The 21,051-nt window shown below is 40.8% G+C and overlaps 2 protein-coding genes across 2 annotated transcripts; one reads left to right on the forward strand and one right to left on the reverse strand.

The window, feature by feature from the left end:
- The first annotated feature begins 772 nt into the window (after positions 1–772).
- LOC145548783 (uncharacterized) lies at positions 773–9,714 on the forward strand. Its single transcript, XM_081599726.1, has 2 exons — positions 773–910; positions 7,063–9,714. Exon 2 carries the CDS (start codon positions 7,403–7,405, stop codon positions 8,777–8,779), a length of 1,377 nt encoding a protein of 458 aa, XP_081455852.1. The 5' UTR covers positions 773–910; positions 7,063–7,402; the 3' UTR covers positions 8,780–9,714.
- Positions 9,715–18,750: 9,036 nt separating this feature from the next.
- Positions 18,751–20,677, reverse strand: LOC103480981 (uncharacterized). Its single transcript, XM_008436200.2, has 2 exons — positions 20,451–20,677; positions 18,751–20,016 (listed from the first exon to the last, which is right to left on the reverse strand). The coding sequence occupies exon 2, from the start codon at positions 19,995–19,997 to the stop codon at positions 19,137–19,139; it is 861 nt and encodes a 286-aa protein (XP_008434422.2). The 5' UTR covers positions 19,998–20,016; positions 20,451–20,677; the 3' UTR covers positions 18,751–19,136.
- Between the last annotated feature and the right edge of the window lie 374 nt (positions 20,678–21,051).

Consider the following 21,051-nt stretch of genomic DNA (forward strand, 5'->3'; position numbering starts at 1 on the left):
TGGTTTATTTTAAATTAAACCTGTAAAAACCTGAAATTCATAACATCTACAGCACACATGATGTGCTATGTTAGCATGTATATATACTTACAAACTAAAACACATCATATCCAATATTAATAAAACTCAGTAGAAGTGCAGACATGTACTTTATGAATTCACTGACAGCAACGATCTATTTCTAAACATAATAATCCAATTATTCAATGATTATTTATGTTAGAGATTTTTTGGTATTATCATTTTGTTGTTACTTTAGTTCATATTCAGTCTAATGTTAGAGCAGATTAAAATGTTCTCTTCTTTAGTGTGTGTATTAACTGACCTGGGGGGTCACAGCTGCCTGTTCATCTTCAGGTGAAACAGTTTGACCAAGATTTGAACCGGGCTCAGGCCGTAAATCAGATATCGCATCTGGAACTGGGTTGCTAGTTGTTTAGGTAAATTGTTTTACGACCTTTGCTGTGTTTAGGTAAAATGTTTTACGACCTTTGCTGTTTTTCCTCTGCTGTCTATCTTGCCTATCCTCCCTCTTTGAAGTTTGAAAATAAAAGACAAGCTTTACCCAAAGATTTTCAGAACGCTCTATGAACAGCTCGGAGGAGCAATTGATAGAGTTTGTTCTCCTTTGCAAAGTTTGTCATAAAATTCATATACGTTGTCTGTGGTTCTTTTATGTAGGTTCTAGGAAAATACCTATCATTTTGGTGCCGAAACCCGGGATCTCTCATACCGACCGCTGTCAGGCAGAGGAAGACGCGCTGAATCCGTGCACGGCCAGAGTCAACTGGACCTGGAAAGAAAGACCCAGGAAGTAGAATTCTTCGCTGGGCCAGCGACGTAGGTCCGACTTTGTCTGCCAACGGCGGAGTGACGAGATCCGACTGGACAACCCGAAAACTACAGAAACGTAGGTGAATTTTAAAATGGCTATTTCAGTGGTTTGAGAATCCTTGTATGATGTCGCTCTGCTAAAACTCAGTGGTTTGAGAATCCTTGTATGATGTCGCTCTGCTAAAACTCAGTGGTTTGAGAATCCTTGTATGATGTCGCTCTGCTAAAACTCAGTGGTTTGAGAATCCTTGTATGATGTCGCTCTGCTAAAACTCTGTTCGAGGAGACCCCATAAGGGCAAGTCCTCAGGCGGATAGGAAGCTTGTCATTGCTGTGTGGTTTTGATTTTTTGATGGGTAAAATATCACTGGTGCTGAGTTATCTGACAAGGCAAAAACAGATAATGTTGCCATTACTGTGCTGGTATTGCTGGTTTGCTGCTACTTTGATGTGTGTGTGTGTGTGCGTGAAAGAGTAGTGTGAGAGTGGTTGGAGGTTTAAATACCGCTTTGTATTTTACCTCATATAAAACAGTGGAATTAAGCAGCAAACCTCTTGTGGATGCAACAGGCAAGATTCTCCCACTCGAAAGAGTCGAAGCGGGGAATACCACAACAAGGTATTTTAATTGCTGGCCCACTGAAAAGATCTCCAGTTCATAGGACTCCCTAGGAGTCAACGAACCTGGACCAAATTTAAATAAATTCAAATAAATAATATTTTCAAGCTGAAATTGCAAGTGTTTTAAATATGGGAAATAAACATTCTTGTAATTCCTCACTTATTGAGGGCCCCGATGGAGATGAAAAGTACATGCTGTCCAGGTTTCCTGGTAGCACTGTACACATGGAAAAATGGAGAAAGAAATAATAAATAGACGGAAAGCTAAAAATCGATAAATGGCAAGCAATTGTGAGAATTTTGGAGAATAGTGTAGCAAGAAAAACGGGGATAAAAAAGATTAAAAAGGAGGATGAGTTGAGATGTGCTAAAATATGGTTAAAAGCAGCCACAGACCGGAAAGAACAAATTAAAAAGATTAAAGACAAAAAGCTTGTAGAATCAAATAACTTATTTGTAAGACCAGAAGACAATGAAATGGTGCTATCCAGACGGAATGCTCCAGCGGGGCAGGGAGAGCAGGTACGGCCGACTGCTCCTCCCCCAACCGCTGAAGCAAGTTCGTCTGCCTCTGTCCCAGTAGCAACAGCCCCGGCAGACAGTCTTCCGGACGCGCCCGCTACTGGCAGTAAGGAGCCCCAAAGTAGTCTGTATCCCTCACTGGAAGGTTTAGATCCACCCCCGTATGCGGGAGACAGAAGTCAAACAGAACATATGCCAATTGAACAGCCACATTACAATTTAAGGTTAAATCCTAAAAAGAAGATCCAATATAGTCCTGATTTCCACGGGGGACATGTTGAAGAGTACCCCATGATACAGGTACCAAACCCTAATGCTGGTGCGGATGATTCACCACATACATATGTTTTTAGACCCTGGAATTTAGAGGAAGTCCGGAAAGCTGTGGAAGGAATAACACCTGCAGCAGAGGATCCCAATAAATGGATAGAGGACATGACTGGATTAATTCATTCTTATAGACTGAACGGAGTTGAAGCGGGGGCAGCAGCCATGACCTCGCTAGGAAAAGACTGGGCAAAAGTAAGGGGAAACTATACGGGAAAAAATAGAATAGGCCCAATACTATACCCTGATGGAGAAAACCCAGAGCTGAGTAACGAATACAAAGCACAGTGGGATCCAGTATGTGAAAGAGTTAGAACAGTTTTCCGTAAAAAGGCAAACTACAATCACTTAGCGGGGATAAGACAAAAAACTGGAGAGGACGTAGACGACTTTCGTCTGCGGTTTGAAAAAGAGTTCAAAGTTCACAGTGGGATTACCTATGATGAAGGGCCCGACAGCGTATATCAACAACAACTGAAAAACGCTTTAATGTCAAGTTTCCGCCCTGAAATTGAGGGCTGGATTAGAAAACACCTGGTCGAATATATTGCTGCCTCAGTCCCACAACTGATGACATGGGCACGTCATGCAGAAAAAGTAGTAAAAAACCAAAAACAGGGTCAGATGTTTTTCATCTGGAGGATTTTGGAGAAATAGAAACCTCTGCCTTTTTCCGTGGCCCTCGAGAGGCCGAGGGAGAAACAAAGGCAGGAGAGGTCACCCTGAGCAGCGACCCATAAATCACACCACACAAGACGAAGATGTCTGCTGGCGTTGTGGCAAGTCAAACCATTGGGCAAAAGATTGCAAAGCAAAGAACGTAAAGGACTATAGAAGTAGCAGATGGGAGAAAAAACAAAAGCCTAACTCCTCAGTATGACTAGATTCTGCCACACCCAAACAAAACACACCACCAGATCAAATTGGTGTAATGGTGGACATATGTGCAGCTTGGGATATGTTAAATGCATTAAAAGAAAAACCTTACATCACACTGAATGTTTGTGGGGAAGAAGTTGAATTTCTATGTGACACCGGTGCATGCAAAACGGTTCTTAAAACTAAAATAAAAGGTGTAAACCCCACAAACGAGTCTATTTGGGTAAAATCTGCCGATGGACAAACGCATAGAGAAAAAATGTCAAAAAGTACATTTTTTAAAGACCCTGAGACAGGAATTAATGTAAAAGCTTCTGTTGTGATGTCACCTAAATGTCCAATAAATCTGTTAGGTAGAGACCTAATGACAAAATTAGGAATAGCAGTAGTCCCTGTACAAGATGGGATGAGAGCTGTCAGATTAAAACATTCTGATATGTACACAGTTCAAAAAATGAACAAATCTACTGTTCATATGATTTAAAGCCAGCTGACAATCCTCATGTCCCAGGAAAGCTTCTTAGAGAAGCTCGTGAACAGTTGGACTCACCTGAAACGGAAATGAACTACAATCAGTTGCATGTAACAATGAACATCCTAAATGATCCACAGGATGATTATGTTAAAAAGTTTTTAGAAACAAATCCTGTGACACTGGCTGTGACCGAAATGTTCACAGACCGACGGTCTTATGCAGCTGTGACTGTGCTCCTTCCGACTAGCCAAATAGAGCTGTATAAGTTACCGGCTAATCCACACATTTCATTATTCAAGCCACATAATATCACATGGGTAGATGTGGGTAATAGAACTAAAATGGCTGGTGAAGCCGCTGATTTCAAAGAAGGTGAAGACGGTTGGAGCTACAGCCCCAGCTGTGACGTCTGGAAACAATCACTATGTGAAGTAGTCACAGGCACAGCTCAAGTCCACGCGTTTGAGTGACACACAAACATATTTTTGACAGGAAAGGATGTAGCTGAACTAGCTGAACTTCCAGAAAACTTGTGGACAAAAGGTCCCTCTGATGTCGGGTTGCTTGGTTCAATTCCCCCGGTGCAAATTAAAGCAAAATCTAGCTGGAGGCCTAGAGTAAAACAATACCCTATAAAACCAGAAGCACTAAACGGGATTAAACCAGTAATTGAAGGTTTGTTAAAAGGAGGAATCGTAAAAAGTGTTCAGATTCTCCTTGTAACACACCTATTTTTCCTGTTCAAAAGCAAATAAAAAGACTGGCGTATGATTCAGGATTTACGTTCAGTAAATGAAGCAGTACAAACAAGAGCACCTAATGTGCCAGATCCACACACACTGCTAAACTCGCTTAAACCAAGCAATAAATTCTTCACAGTAATTGACCTCAGCAACGCATTCTTCTCTGTACCCATTCACCCAGATTCACAGTTCTGGTTTGCTTTTACCTACAGAGGTCAGGGGTACACATATACCAGATTACCCCAAGGCTTTGCAGACAGTCCAAGCATATTTTGTGAGGCAATTATGACCTGCTTATCTGATTTCCAAATGTCAGACAAAAGTCAACTTTTGGTGTATGTTGATGATCTATTAATAGCATCAGAGAGCGAGGAAGCTTGCAGAACAGACTCACTTGCTCTGCTGCACCATCTCTGTCAGACAGGGAACAAAGTAAACAAAGATAAGCTGCAGTGGGTGAGAGAAGAAGTAAATTATTTGGGACACACACTGTCTGCTGAGGGAAAGCAGATACAGAAAGCGAGAAAGGAGACTGTTTCTGAAGCACCTAAACCAGAAACTAAAAACAAATGATGTCATTTCTTGGACTTTGCAATTACTGTAGAGCCTGGATTCCACACTATGCTGAGAAAACTCAGGCTTTACAGGATTTGATTCATGGCACCCCAATGGCCATGACTGATAAAATAGCTTGGAATCCAGAAGCTGAAAAAAGATTCACTGAACTAAAACAAGCACTAATGCAGGCAACAACTTTGATTCTTCCTAACTATGAAAAAACTTTTATTCAAACTGTAGATTGCAGGAATGGATTTATGACGTCTGTGTTACTACAAAACCATGGTGATAAGCTAAAGCCGTTGGCTTTCTACTCAAAGAAATTAGATCCAGTAGCACAGTCTCTACCAGACTGCGTCCAAGCAGTCTGTGCAGCAACATTAGCTGTACACATGTCGGCTGACATAGTCTTGTTTCACAAGATGGAGCTGTTAGTTCCACACGCGGTAGATGTTCTACTTTTGCAGAGCAAAATGAATTTGCTCTCACCAGCGCGACACCTTTCGTATACAGCAACGCTTTTGTCACAACCACACATTGTAATAAAGCGGTGTACGATTCTAAATCCAGCTACTTTGCTTCCATTACCAGATGATGGAACGCCACACAGCTGCATAGAAGCTACAGAGCACTTGCAGCTTCCAAGGCCAGACCTACAGGACACCCCATTAGCATTGGGAGAGGTCTGGTTTGTTGATGGGTCATGTTCAAAGGAGCCTACGGGTAAAAATCAGACAGGTTATTCGGTTGTTGCTTTGCCAAATGAAATAATAGAAGCAGAAAAAATTTCCAGCACTCATTCTGCACAGGCAGCAGAATTGATTGCTTTAACGAGGGCATGTGAACTGGCAGAGGACATGCATTTGACGGTGTACACAGATAGCCAGTATGTTTTCTCTACTTTGTTTTATTTTGCAAAACAATGGGAGCGTAGAGGAATGACAACATCAACTGGGAAACCAGTGACACATGCATCTTTACTTAAAAATCTTTTGCAAGCAATACAACTCCCAGCTAAACTAGCTGTATGTAAATGCACGGCTCATACAACAAGGACGGATGAAGTTTCAAATGGGAACAGACTAGCTGACAAAATAGCTAAAGAAGCTGCAGCAGGGAAGCATGGGAAAGGAACTTTCTCAGCACAGACTGAAGGAGAACAACAACTGATAGACAAAAAGTGCTGAAAGACATGCAGGACAATGCACCACAGGCCGAAAAAAGGATGTGGATAACTAAGGGTGCGAAAATTAATGATGAGAGCATTTTTGAAGTAAAGGACAAACCAGTTCTACCTAAATCTTTATTTAAAGCTGCAGCAATTGTGACGCATGGGCGCTGCCATGTGTCAACAGGGGGATGGAAGCCATAATACAGCAACATTTCACAACGTATGGTTTAAATTCCTACCTAAAAAATTTTTGTACTGCATGTCCAGTCTGTGTGAAACATAACCCACAGGGAAACATAAGGCCAAAACGAGGCAGGTTCCCGAAACCATCTTATCCATTTCAAACTATGTATATGGATTTTATTGAGCTTTCACAAAGTGGGCCATACAAATACTGTCTGGTGATGATAGATGCTTTTTCTAAATGGGTTGAAATAGTACCATCAAAGTATGCAGATGCTTTGACAGTAGCGAAGGCTATTTGCAAAACTATTATCCCAACGCATGGCATCCCACAGACTGTTTACAGTGACAATGGACCACATTTTGTAAACCAAGTGATACAAAACATGGCATCTCACTTGGGAATGACATTGAAAAACCACTGTGCCTATCACCCACAGAGTGCAGGGCTTGTGGAAAGAACAAATGGCACGGTGAAAAGCAGATTAAGAAAGTGCATGGCAGACACTGGCCGACCCTGGCCAGAATGTTTAGACTTGGTGAAGCTCTATATGAGAATCACCTCAACAGCAGATGGTCTAACACCTTTTGAAATAATTCATGGGAGAGCTTACAGACTGCCTCTGTTTGCTCCTGACTTACAGAAAGCTGATGAAGAACAAACATTAGCAGATTATATGATCAGGACTCTTAAACTGAAGAAAGTGTCCAGTGCGAATTTACTGCCTTCTGACTCTTCTCCTCCACAGGAGGCACCTCCCATTAAGCCAGGTGACTGGGTCTACATAAAGGTCATCAAACGGAAGAACTGGGCAAGTCCACGGTGGGAAGGACCATTCCAGGTGTTGATGACCACACCAACAGCTGTAAAAATCGCTGAAAGACCCAGCTGGATTCATCTCAGTCACTGTAAGCTGCAGAGAGTGTTGGACCCCTAATCCGGAGTAGAGAGGAAGGTGGGCTTTATTGCCTCCGGGCTGCAAAGGGGTGCTACTTTTAGTGTGGTTCGTCTCAAACCCGGTGAAGAAACGCTTAAGATTCTCACTCTTTTAGTTTGGGGGTTCTGACATCTCTGTGTGCCGAGCAACAATGGGGACTCCATATGCCAGATGGATTTTCTACGGCGCTGTGACTGCAGCATGTTTGATGTTTGGAGAAGGACGTGAGCCTGAGTTCCACAAACACGACTACAGCACCAACCTGTGGTGGAAACTAATGAATAGAACCGCGTACGAGGGACATGCTGTGAACTGCTACGTGTGTGCGCAGCTGCCGGTTTCTATTCACAACTCAGGCCTCCGACCAGGTGACATTACTGACAACAAACAGATGTGTCTCTATGTTCTAAGCACCAGACCACGGCGCGTCCCACCCCTACGGGGAGACAGAGCGCGCGAGAAGGACTATTCAGCTGACCTCCGAATGGGAGAGGCTGTGCAAGGTCTGTTTGGATTTTTAAATTGTTCACTCGCAGACGATGTACTTCCTTTTGCATCATCTCAACAAACTGTATGGAAGATACCAGAGATCATTTCATTAGCAGGAGCTAAACCAGGATCTCTGGGGAACTGTGTCTACAATAATGGACATGTTATTCTAGGGACGTTGCCCTGGAACTTGTGTAACAGAGTTTACACCTACTGCGAACCGACACAGGATTTCATCGACTGCACAGCCTGCAGGGGTCAAAGGATGACTCCACACTGCAAAGTCTGGAAGGACAACCCAGACTGTGACAACTTGCTTCAGGAGAGGAGTTTCAACATCACGCATAAGACAAAGAGGAAACAGGAGACAACGCTGTGCAGTGCCATAGTGCCAGGAGACTATGGTTCACGTATGTTGGCAGATTGGTACTTCATATGTGGAAATGAAGCATACATGTTTTTACCAAAAAATTGGGGAGGACTGTGTGCTGTGGTTCCGTTAATCAACCCGATTGCGTTCATCAGGAAAGCACAAGATGATCCACGTACCCGCTCCAAACGAACAGTTATGTCAGAGGTCAAAAAATGGGGAGGCCTAACTACACACACTGGAGTTCCATGGGAATTCAGGATTTGGAACGGCGGAGAAAAATTCATGCAAGGTTTGTTTCCGTGGGTTGGAGTAGGTGAGATTCGGGACCACGTAGAGATAAACAGGTACGGATTACTGCGACTAATCAACATCACATACCAGCTGGCCAATGGCACCGCGAAGGAGCTGACTGAACTGAGAAACATGGTCATGCAAAATCGTGTTGTTCTGGATTTCCTCACTGCCCCTCAGGGAGGGGTCTGCAAAATTATTGGCCCAACGTGCTGCACTTTTGTGCCGGATGAAACAGGCACTGGAGGAACTATTTCTGATGCTCTATATGAGCTGGAGGATCTTAAAAATATGTGGAGAGTGGAACACGCGGCTCATCCTTTTTTGATTTGTTTTCATGGCTCACGTCTGGTCCATGGTGGACTTTATTGTTAAAGCTCGTGACACCTATTCTGATTGTTTTGGTTCTGTTCTGTCTTTTTACGGGTTGCATTATTCCTTGCCTACGAAGTATGTTGTTTAAAACAATTAACACAACTGTTGTCAGTTATCAGCTAGCAAAGGCATCCTATGAGACAAATGAAGATGACTTGTTTCGAGGTTCTGACGATTTTCTGAACAATGATGATGTTCTGTAATCAATAAACAGATTAATTCATTTGCTGAATGATTCCTACACCGAAAATGTGAAAACAAGTGGTGTTAGAGATGAGAAAACTGCATTTGATTTTTTGCTGTTTCTTTCTTTTGTTTTTGTCCATTTCATTTATTCATTATATTAATTTAGTCATTGTGTCATTTTTATGTTTAGACTAGGGAAAAAAAAAAAAAAAAAAAAATTCTTGCATTTATTGGTTCTATTTTATTTCTTTTCTTTTCTATGCTTGGCTTTTGAATAGGGTTTACACACGTGGTAAAATGATAAAAAGGGGGAGTGTTAGAGATTTTTTGGTATTATCATTTTGTTGTTACTTTAGTTCATATTCAGTCTAATGTTAGAGCAGATTAAAATGTTCTCTTCTTTAGTGTGTGTATTAACTGACCTGGGGGGTCACAGCTGCCTGTTCATCTTCAGGTGAAACAGTTTGACCAAGATTTGAACCGGGCTCAGGCCGTAAATCAGATATCGCATCTGGAACTGGGTTGCTAGTTGTTTAGGTAAATTGTTTTACGACCTTTGCTGTGTTTAGGTAAAATGTTTTACGACCTTTGCTGTTTTTTCTCTGCTGTCTATCTTGCCTATCCTCCCTCTTTGAAGTTTGAAAATAAAAGACAAGCTTTACCCAAAGATTTTCAGAACGCTCTATGAACAGCTCGGAGGAGCAATTGATAGAGTTTGTTCTCCTTTGCAAAGTTTGTCATAAAATTCATATACGTTGTCTGTGGTTCTTTTATGTAGGTTCTAGGAAAATACCTATCAATTTACATAAATAAAATGCTACATTAGAAAAATAAATAACACAATGACAACAACAACAAAAAGAAACAGTAGTATTTTTGAACTGCAGTTGTTTGAATCTGCTTTAGCCACGTCACCATCTTCACAAACTAAAAGTCTCCAACTTCTAACTTCATTTAGCTCCAGATTACCTCATTTATAATAATCTGCTGCATTATGAGTTGGACCAAGCTCTTTTCTTGTGCACGTAAAGTAAGGGTAGAACAAGACTACTGGGGAGGCTGAACCACATCACGTAATAATCGATCGCACACCAGACGCTGTGACTGAACGCTTTGGCATATTTAGCAGCGGTGGCGATAAGAAATGCAAAAAACCACAAAAAAACCACGGCCATTATGGCTGTGACCGTAAAAAACGCCCTCAGCTTCATCTGGTCCATTTGTCCCCTGGTTCTGTCTCTGTCCCCTGGTCCGGGTCGGATCAGCGTACAGAGGACAGAGCAGCTACAGACTGAGACGATGATCAGAGACAGAACCAGGAAACACAAGAACGAGCTCATGGCCAAGATGCTGTCATGTAAAACTATCAGACAGGCCCACATCCAGGACAGCAGCCAGGCCGAACCGATGCAGCCGTCTCTGATGGCGGCTCCGTGGCGGCTCTGGAGCCCCCTGTAGGTGACAGGGTGAACAACAGCCAGGTAACGCTCCAGACAGGTGAGAATGTGAAACAGGCTCTCTCCAAAGAAAACGACGCTGCTAAAAACGTAGCCGCAAGCTGGAACATTTGGGAGATGAAGATAAATCCCCAGAGTGGTGAGTCCGGCCCCCAGAGCCCAGATCAGCTCCATGACGGCCTGGTGGTACGTGAAGACGTCCAAGTGGGTCGCTGCTGTGACGGAGCGGCTCTGATGGACGCCCAGGATCAGGACGAAGACGGACACAGGGAGGAGGAGGACGGCTCTGCTGAGGTTGAATGCAAAGGCAAGAAACATGATGCTGACAGAGGCACAGTCAGTTTGATCAAACTGAATGGACGAGTTGGAGGAAGAGGAGGAAGAGGAGTCGGCTGACATTTTGAATGGATGGTTGATGTGGGTCTGAGCAGACAGACAGGAGGAAGAGGAGCCATTAAAATATTGTAAAATTACAGTTATGGACATGAAGCACCTCATTATGCAAAATACAAACTTTCTATCCAACAGATTATCAATCAATAAATAAATAAATCTAAACCTAAATCTACAGTTCTGCTGATTTATATAAACAACACCAAAGGTTGATTCAAACCACTTTACAGAAAATAATACACAGTTTTTATTCTTTCCTAAACTTGACCAGATAGACCAAGTGTTTTGTGAGAAAGTGACCCAAATCCTGTTGTTATTATTGAAAATAAATTTATTAATTTGAGCCCAAAACCCCCTGAAAACTAGACGCCTTTGTTTTAGTACAAATAAACATGCAAATTCTGCTACAGCGTATAATATTAGACTAACAGTAATATTGAATATTAAACATTTTCTAGAAAAGACAAAAATATTTACTCGAAAAAAAAAAAAATTTTAAATTAATCAAAAATGTTCTACAAAAACTTGGAAATTTCTGAACTTCAAATGTTGAAAACTGTCTTGAAATTGTTTAAGTTTTCTAGAAAATGTCTGAATTTTTGGCAGAAATGTTTCGTTTTTCATCTACAATCGCTCTAATGTAAAAATCACTTTCCAGTTTTGTGATCTGCAATAAATATCAGGATTCTTTATTTGCTTGATTTTAGATTTTTTTTCTTTTTGGCCCATGATTACTTTTCAGTCTACAGTTTTATAGCAAAAAGTTTGGACACCCCTGGTTTAATGCAAAACGTTCAGGAAGATCAAGATGTGAAGGAGTAAAAACTAAGTTTCTGCCTTTTGTTGTGTTTTTGTGACACAGAGGAAAGAAAAATGGAAACAATTATTTTAAGGTTGTTACATCACAGTTTTTGTTCTACTGTAGTAATATAATCTTTTATGAGTAGATTGAACAGAAAAGTTGTTAAAATAGTTTGATAATGGAGGTTTATGAGGACAATTCAAGAGTTGGAAGGTCTGCGACCAACCCGTCAAAAAGCTGCATTTAGTTTTCCACTGTTAGCATGAAAGTAAAAATCTGTCTGATGGAGATGAATGAGCAAAGCTGTCAGGGTGAAATAATCACTGAAAACAAATGAACTTTAGATAAAATGCACAAATCATTCATAAACTCTGACCTGAAGATAACCAGCTCCAGCTCCCTGTTGGAGTCGTGATGAAGCTGGTTTGTTTTTTTAATCTCGGATTCATTTCTCCTCCGTCCTGGTGAACATCCTGCAGCTCCACATGAACAGCACCTACCTGCCTGCAGAGCCGAATCCCCCAAACTGTCCTCTCTACCCCCCCTGCAGTTTGTCTTTAAATAGCTGAGCCTCATGTCTCAACATGACAGATGATGTCTTTGCATGATGGGACTCATTCACACCTGAAGACTTTTCAGATTTCAGAGGAAATTAATTTTGTGCATTTTTTTTAAAAGAAACTTCTCCTTAAGGAAACATCAATTTAACGAGGTGGTGTTTATTTGAATATTGTATTTTTTAACTTGTCATTTGCAGAAAATGTTCCTCCTTCACCAGGTGTTCTGTCCTCCAGGTGACAGATCACCTGTGAGCTCCTCGCCTGTGGCTGCTATTTCAACGTGACGACGCTTCGGCCTGGAAATCATTTGAATTTATTCCTGCTGCGGCTAAACTGCAGAATAAACATCAGATTACTGCCGTGGATCTGAGGTAATTAATTATAAACAATACAGCAAATCATACTTACTGAAAAACCTGATAACATGAGTAAAAAGCCTTAAAATTAATGGGTTTTTAATTGCAGTACTATATTTTGTCAGATATCTTATTATATTTACTTACATCAGACACGTTAATATTTAAAAACACTAAACACGTTAAATTCAATATGGAATATCTATGAGTTTTAAATCAGTAAAAAATGAACACAGCCTTATTTTCTTTCACCCTTTGTTAATTTTAGCAGAACATCAATTACTGATGTTCATATCTTTATCCAGAAATTCACTCTTTACACAAAAACAATCAGATGTGAAATAAATCATCCTTATCTGATGATGGTTTCAGTTCACTAACATAAATATTACAGTAAATGTGAATCCAGTTGAAGAGAACTTGAGATTATGTGAACAGGAAAAGTTCCTCTCATTTTTCATTGTTTGCTTTAAACTATAGACAAATATTATCTGTTTTAATTAAACATTAAAACAAAAGACACAAGGAATCACAAATTATAGATTTATTTAACCAGAATATTACATACATGCTCAAACTCTTACATCAAAGTAAATATTTTACATTTAAACCAGTAAAAAGCAAAACTATCGTCACCAGAAGAGCTCCCCCTGCTGGTCACTGAGCAGAATGCAGGTTTTTAGCTTTAGTATTTTCTATCTTACAAAGCAGAAAGTTATTACTTTTTAATCTTCCATTTATAACCTGTGGTTTGTAACTATCTGCATGTTTTACACTCTTTTATCCAGTGATTTTTTTTTTTTTACTTTTACATATTTCTATCCAGTAGTTTGAAGAGTTTTACTGTTTAAATCACACTTTAATATATAAATGATCATTTCCCACAATCATGAACACAACAGAAACATTTAATGGAATAAAAAAAATTAAAAAATTAAAACAGCAGATGTTTATAATGACATAATGTATAGTTTCAATCTGGATTTATGTTCACTAAATATCACATAACTTATCAATAATTCAAATCAATTCTGTTTCCATGACAACATGTCGTCTCAAAACACAACTAAGAAAAACATCAAATTTATACGCAGAAAAACAGAAAGTAAATAACATCTCATTACAGTTATTAATCCGGTCAGTTCAGGTTATTATTCTACAAAATTAAAAAGTGTTTAATCTGAGGAAACCAGATTATCGACCAGATTACTCCTCCTGGATGATCAACCGGTCATTGATTGATTGATTGATTGATAGTTGAATTTAGTCTGGGACTTTGTAGGAACAGTGGTAGAAAAAAAAACCTGCAGCAGAACCAGAACCGGGTTCGGTGTGGATGACAAGTTAACTATTAATCAATGCTAAAAATGACTTTATGTACATATTAATAAACAAGTTTAAGGTTTAAAATATGAAAATTAGTAAGTGTAATTCAAATAAAGCCACAGTGAATTTACATAATACACATTTGCCTGTAGAAACTTGACAGTGACAAAGTAGCAGATAATAATAATAATAATAATAATAATAATAATAATAATAATAATAATAATAATAATAATAATAAATTTACCTTCAACTCAAAAAGTTCCTCTTTAATCATCTCTGAAATGTTTTTTAATAAGTTAGAAATGATGCAACAATAGTTCATTAATGTTTGTCTGATTTTTTATGACGCTGTTAATCATTTCAGGATCATTTCCACTCAAACATTTCCTAATAGTTTTTGAAATGGTCTTTTATTTCAAGTTATAATGAAATTGCAGGTTTTAATGTTTAACTTCCTGATTATTTTGTTTACTCTAATTAATAGTTTTGTGTTGATTGAACCACTTTTTCACTCGACTGATGAATTTTTCCAGAGATTTACCAACAAACCTCATAACTTCTAAACCTGAATTTCATCAGTTGTTCAGTTTAACCCAGAAATGTTTAGTTCATGTCAGTGTCCATGTCTTCTTGTCCTTCAGCGTCGTGTCCACAGTTCTGAGTACATACAGCAGAGGTAAGATCAGGCTGCAGGGCAAACTGAACCACAGCACAGAAACCTGCAGGACGCAGGAAACGCTGTCCGCCACCAGCTGAGAGCTGGTCAAAGAGCTGGACACCAGGAAGGCAAAGAGCCACAAGCAGAGGACGCCGGTGATGGCGGCCACCGTGACGAAGGCCCTCAGGATGGTTTGGTCAACAAGCTTCTTGTTTCCCGCCTTTTCCCCGGGGCCTGGACCAATCAGAGCGCAGAGAACCGAAACGCCACAGAAAAACACGAGGAGCACGGAGCAGGTGAGAAAGCAGCTGGACAACCGGATGAAGACGACGGACCTGAGGTTGTTGGCTGCGCAGCTGAACAGGAAACTCAACAACCAAACGCAGAAAACGGAAACATTCCTGACGGAGACGCCCCGGCTGCTGCGCAGGCTGACGTAAAGAACCGGATGAACCACGGCCAGGTATCGATCCAGACAGGTGAGCACGTGAAACAAGGTCTCTCCTGGGAAGATGCAGGTGGTGAGGTAGATACCTGCCGTGGACGTGACCTCCAGATCCATCGACGACCCTAAAAACTGTAACGCAGAACCCAGAATCCAGATCAGCTCCAGGACGCAGTGGTGGAACGTAAAGACGTCAAAGTGGCTCATCGCCGTAACGGAGCGCCGCCGCCGCCGCTGGGCGCCGTGGCAGAGGATGAAGAGCGACACCGGAAACAGGAGGAAGACTCTGGTGGAGATCAAGGCGAGGCCGATTAGAGAGCCGTCGGTGTTGTTGCAGCGAGAACTTCCGGAATCCAGGGAAGAGTTTGGAAAATGGAGCGAAGACATGATGGCTGTCAGGTGACTGAGTCTGCAAGGAAAATCTAAATAAAGCCAGAAATATAAACATTTTCAACATCCAGAGCCTGTTTGAAATCATTTAAAGTCTTTAAAACGGTTATATTTGAGCTAGAAACCCTGCCAGCATGGTGGGCCCCATGTGGGGGAAAGGAGGGCTGATATATGGGTCCCATATGGGTTTGCCCATGTGGGGCCACAGCCCACGTGGGCCATACATGAACCCTAAACGGACAAACCCATATGGGACCCATCTGGTGTGCCCTCCTATTCCCCACATGGGGCCCGCCTAGGCATGCTGGCAGGGAAAAATGTCTTCAACTTAGAAAAATAAGCAACTTCATCATCACTGAATCAATAGAGAAAAATATAACATCAGGAATTGTTTTCTAAAAATGGTTTATAGCTTTATATCAACCTGCAAATCATTTTTTAAAGACATTCTGATTTTGTTGTTTGCCTAAATGTTCAGTAAAGATTAGAAACAATCAGAACAGCAGCAGGTCTGAAAACACAGCGAGAGACAAAAAGGTTGAAATATTTCAACATTTTCATCCCTTAAAGTTTGGATTCAGCTAAAATTGTACAGTCGTGTTTTTTTCTGAATTATTTAAAAACATCATCACAAGAAATGCTCAACACTTTACTAATGAGCAAATACATATAGAGCTCTGGAAAATAGAGAACTTTAAATAATCTCTGATTATATCTGAGTAAAATGAACTTTATTCTGTCAACTACTGACAACATGTCTCTGAAACTCCAAACACATATTTAGTATTTATCTGCAGAAAATGGTCATCAGAGCTTTCAGAGCTCAAACAATGCAAATAAAACAGGTTGATATTAATGTAGAAACAGCAACAGTAATGTTTTACAGTGCATGAATCAATGTTTGGTGGGAAAACCAGCAGGTTTTCTGTCGTCTCTGTTTTTTAAACTCACCTGAAGAGGCGACTTTCTGCTGCAGCCGTTTGAAATGAAGTGATGATGAAACTGTTTGTTTGTCCAAAGTGATTCATTCGGTCATAAGATGACGAATGATGGAGCTGAAGCTGCTTTGCATCATCACAAATATTAGAGGGAGACATTTTGTTTTGAGACGTAGATGAGACGGTTCTAGATGGACGGAAACCTGAGTGGAGAATCGGGAGGATCCGACCCAACAGAACCAACAGGACCAGCAGAACCAGAAGAACCAACAGAACCAACAACAGAACCAACAGGACCAGCAGAACCAACAGAACCAACAACAGAACCAGCAGAACCAACTACAGAACCAACAACAGAACCAACAACAGAACCAGCAGAACCAACAACAGAACCAGCAGAACCAACAACAGAACCAGCAGAACCAACAACAGAACCAACAGAACCAACAACAGAACCAGCAGAACCAACAACAGAACCAACAACAGAACCAACAACAGAACCAGCAGAACCAACAACAGAACCAACAACAGAACCAACAACAGAACCAGCAGAACCAACAACAGAACCAACAACAGAACCAACAACAGAACCAACAACAGAACCAGCAGAACCAACAACAGAACCAACAACAGAACCAACAACAGAACCAGCAGAACCAACAACAGAACCAACAACAGAACCAGCAGAACCAACAACAGAACCAGCAGAACCAACTACAGAACCAACAACAGAACCAACAACAGAACCAGCAGAACCAACAACAGAACCAACAGAACCAACAACAGAACCAACAGAACCAACAACAGAACCAACAACAGAACCAGCAGAACCAACAACAGAACCAACAGCAGAACCAGCAGAACCAACAACAGAACCAACAGAACCAACAACAGAACCAACAGAACCAACAGCAGAACCAACAGAACCAACAACAGAACCAACAACAGAACCAGCAGAACCAACAACAGAACCAACAGCAGAACCAACAGAACCAACAGAACCAACAGCAGAACCAACAGAACCAACAACAGAACCCTGCAGAACTGGACTCATCCTCAGTGCTGAGTTTTTGTTGATGTTTCTAAATCCATTCCTGACATGACAAATAAAGACGTTTGTTCGATATGATGGAGATTCTTTCCGTCTGTTTCCATCCAGACCAGTTGACTAACAGGAAACCAGTGGCTGAACCAGTAAGACCTGGAGTCCGTTTCTTCCTGGTTCCTCAGCTCTGAGCTCGACCTTCAACATCTTCCTGTCACATATTTAAAAACTGAATATTCCTGATTTGAAGAAAAGGAGGAAACACATAAAGTTATTACAAAATGATTTAGTATTTAAAATTAAAAACATTTTTATAACCTAAATCATCTTTTAGAAATAAACAGGCTGTGATATTTTTCCCCCAAAATCAATTTTGGGAAAGAATGATGGATGAATTCATAATTTATTTTGTAAAATCTGTTTTGTGGTCTGAACTTCCTGCTTGTGTGATTGGCTGGTATTGGCTGGGTGGGATTAGTTATTGATTGTTTATTGGTTGTTGTTCACTGAAGGCCACTGATCAGCTGACATGTAAATAAATGTTGCAATGACAATATGTTAAAAGCCTTAAAGAGAAAAAGGAAGTGCGTGTCAGACTAGGTTTGAAATCTGTGTACAAATTAAACAGCGCCCTCTGGTGGAGGATCGTTTCATTACAATGTGGAAAAGAAGGATCGATAGGATCGTTTTTCTTAAAATTTATTTGAAGTGGTTTGGAGGGTTGCGGGCTAATCAGAGAGGCGCTTGCAGGCTCTACTGGTGACGTCATCAAACAGGCAGATACGGGGGCAGCCCGGGGTCCTTCACGCATGCTGATTGGTCTGTACATGACAACATAAAGATTTTCGTCTGGCAAATTTCCCGCTTAAAGTGAGTTTGGATTTGTTTTGGTTCGTTAAAAACTTTTTGGAACATCTTTTGTTTTGTGTCCTGAAGACGGTTTTGCGTTTTATAAGAAGAATTTTAAAGTTTTAGCTCATCTGAATTATTTTTTTTTTTTTATTGTGATTTATCAATATATAACATGAATGAAATGGGACTTGATCAAAGTGTTCTCAACTTCTTTAATAACATTAAAATATTTACAGACAAACTCAATATTTATCTGGAATCAAGAGAACAAAACATTAAAACATGAGCAAATATAGAAAAGATGATTTGCGAAGAAAAAAACTGAATATTTTCCAGAAAAGTCATTAGCACTGATCTATTTATCATGTAATTTAAAACACATTCAAAAAACAATTTAAGTTACATCAAATTGAAACAAATCTAACACAATTAAAATGGAGAAAATATAAATAAAACAGTGCAAAATTCAAACTAGGAGATGGAAATATCATCATAAATTAATCTCACATTATTCTGGCACATGGAAAACCATTTATTTATTTATTTTTTTACAAATACAGATTCTAAAAATATTGATTTATACATATTATTATATTTATTTATGAATATAATGGGAAGCAGCTAAATACAGAAGAGTGAACAAGGCCGCCATTTTGGATTATGAAGTTTGGATTTGGTGAGGAACTGCTGACCTTTCAAATTAAAACTCTGGTTTAAATTCTCATACTGCTTAATTATTTTCTGAATTGATGCTGTATGTAGGACTGCAGGTTATATAAAGGTTAATCCATGTCATTCACAATACAAATAACCCAATTATTCTTTTAAAAAAGCATAATTCATACATATCAGCTCAGTTTCCTCTCCTAATAATAACCAGACAGAAATCAGCAGATGGTTTTTACCCCATGATCAAACCCAGACGTCCACCAGATCAGGCTCTTCCTCAGTTCTGGCAGCTGAACTTGCCCTTCTTGTGCAGGAAGAGCAGCTGCAGCACCAGACTGCTGGGCAGGCTGAACCAGTGCGTGGACTTGTGCAGCAGGCAGCTGACTGCGGTGCTGAACACGTTGGACTCCCGGAGCGACGTGGCGACCATGAAGCCCAGGAACCAGAAGCAGAGCACGCCTGTGATGGCCGTGACGGTGCAGAAAGCCCGATGCTTCATCTGGTCGACGTGCTTCCTGTCTCGCTCTCTGCCGCCCGGCCCGGGGCGAATCAGAGCACGGAGGACCGAAAAGCTGCAGAAGGAGACCATGACCAAGGAGAAGACCAGGAAGCAGAAGAACTGGATGATGGGTAGTTTAGGGTAGTAGGCCTGCGTCAGATGACTCCACAGAAAGGAGAAGAGCCAAGTGAGCGAAGCGCAGGCGTTTCTGACCGTCACTCCGTGGGTACTCTGGAGTTTCTTATAAGCGACCGGATGAACCACGGCCAGGTACCGGTCCAAACAGGTGAAAACGTGGAACAGCGTCTCTCCGACAAACATGATGTTCATGAGATACAAGCCGGCCAGGCTGACGGCTGGCAGGCGCAGGGCGCCGTAGAACAGGCCGGTCCCCAAACCCCAGAGCAGCTCCAGGACGGCCAGGTGGAAGGTGAAGACGTCCAGGTGGCTCTGCGGCTTGGCGGCGCGCCGCCGCCACTGCTGCTGGCCCAGGTAGAGGATGAAGACGGAGCTGGGGAGCAGCAGGAGGAGCCTGACCCCGGTGTAGGCGTAGGCCACCGCGAAACTGAGCGTGACGTTCACACAGCGGGACCGGAGCAGGAAACCGGTCGGCTCCAAGTCAGAGGGCTGCGCAGCCATGATGAGTACGATGGGAGACCTGGAAAAGGAAAGAGCTGATTAAATATAAACTCTTCTGGTGAAAAAGAGCCTGAAACATCTGGAGAGAATATTCAGGCCAAACAGTTTCTCATTTATTTTCCTCAATTCTGATTTAATCTCAAAATATTTAGATTAAATCTCACAATTGGCAAACATGGATTCAGTCATTTCAATTTTCAGCTGATTTTCTGGTTTCTCTATTGGTGGAAAATGTTGAAATATTGGAAGTTTCTTTTAATTATTACTATTATAAACAGTGCATTTGTTGTGGTTATTGAGAATCTGACATTTGATGCAGAAACAAATATTTAAAATAAATCCCACATCACCGGGGCAAGAGTACAAAAATTAAAATAATTTTCCAAATAATTTATTTGACATTAAACTTTGAATGTGAGCTTAAATCGGGAGCAGATGATCTGATCAACTGACCTTTTTCTGAACGATCGCTGCTTTTATTGATCCGTTTCTGAGGCTCCAGAAGCTGAAACTGGAGGTCACTGACAAACGGTGCTCAGGTTCGGCTGGTTCCTGAGCTCATCTGGTGAAACTGATGACGCTGCAGCTGTTTTACATGGGTGACAACTGGGAAAAAATATATTTGTTAAATCAATTCATCGTTTCTACTTTTCATACTTCAGCTTCATCTTGGAGAAACAAACAAGTTTGTAAATCATTCATCCTAAAACAACAATGAGCTGCAGCCTCATCTGAATGTTTTATCCATTATTGTATTTTTACAAACCAGTAGAGAAAAAGAAGAAATAAGTGATGATTGTATTTAATTTTATAAGAAAATGCACAGAAATAAATTTAAAATCTAATTTGTTTGTTTTGTTTATTTCTGTATAGCCATAATCAGACAAAGAAGGTAACATATTAACTGGCAAACAGAAAAAAGTTTCACTGTAAAGTTAGAGGTTTGTTACATGAACGTCTGTTGGGAAGCAGATCATCAGTGAAGATGTTTAATTTGAAACAATGTGTCACTTGCTCTGCTGCTGTTTTCTCTTCCTGCAGAAGCATTTCCTGT

The sequence above is a fragment of the Poecilia reticulata genome, chromosome 18 (genome assembly GCF_904066995.2).
Source record: "Poecilia reticulata chromosome 18, P_reticulata-male-v2, whole genome shotgun sequence".
Classification (NCBI taxonomy): domain Eukaryota; kingdom Metazoa; phylum Chordata; class Actinopteri; order Cyprinodontiformes; family Poeciliidae; genus Poecilia; species Poecilia reticulata.

Coding starts and splice junctions, on each gene's coding strand:
- LOC145548783 (XM_081599726.1), top strand. CDS start 7,403: ATGGGGACTCCATATGCCAGATGGATTTTCTACGGCGCTGTGACTGCA.
- LOC103480981 (XM_008436200.2), bottom strand. CDS start 19,997: ATGGCTGCGCAGCCCTCTGACTTGGAGCCGACCGGTTTCCTGCTCCGG.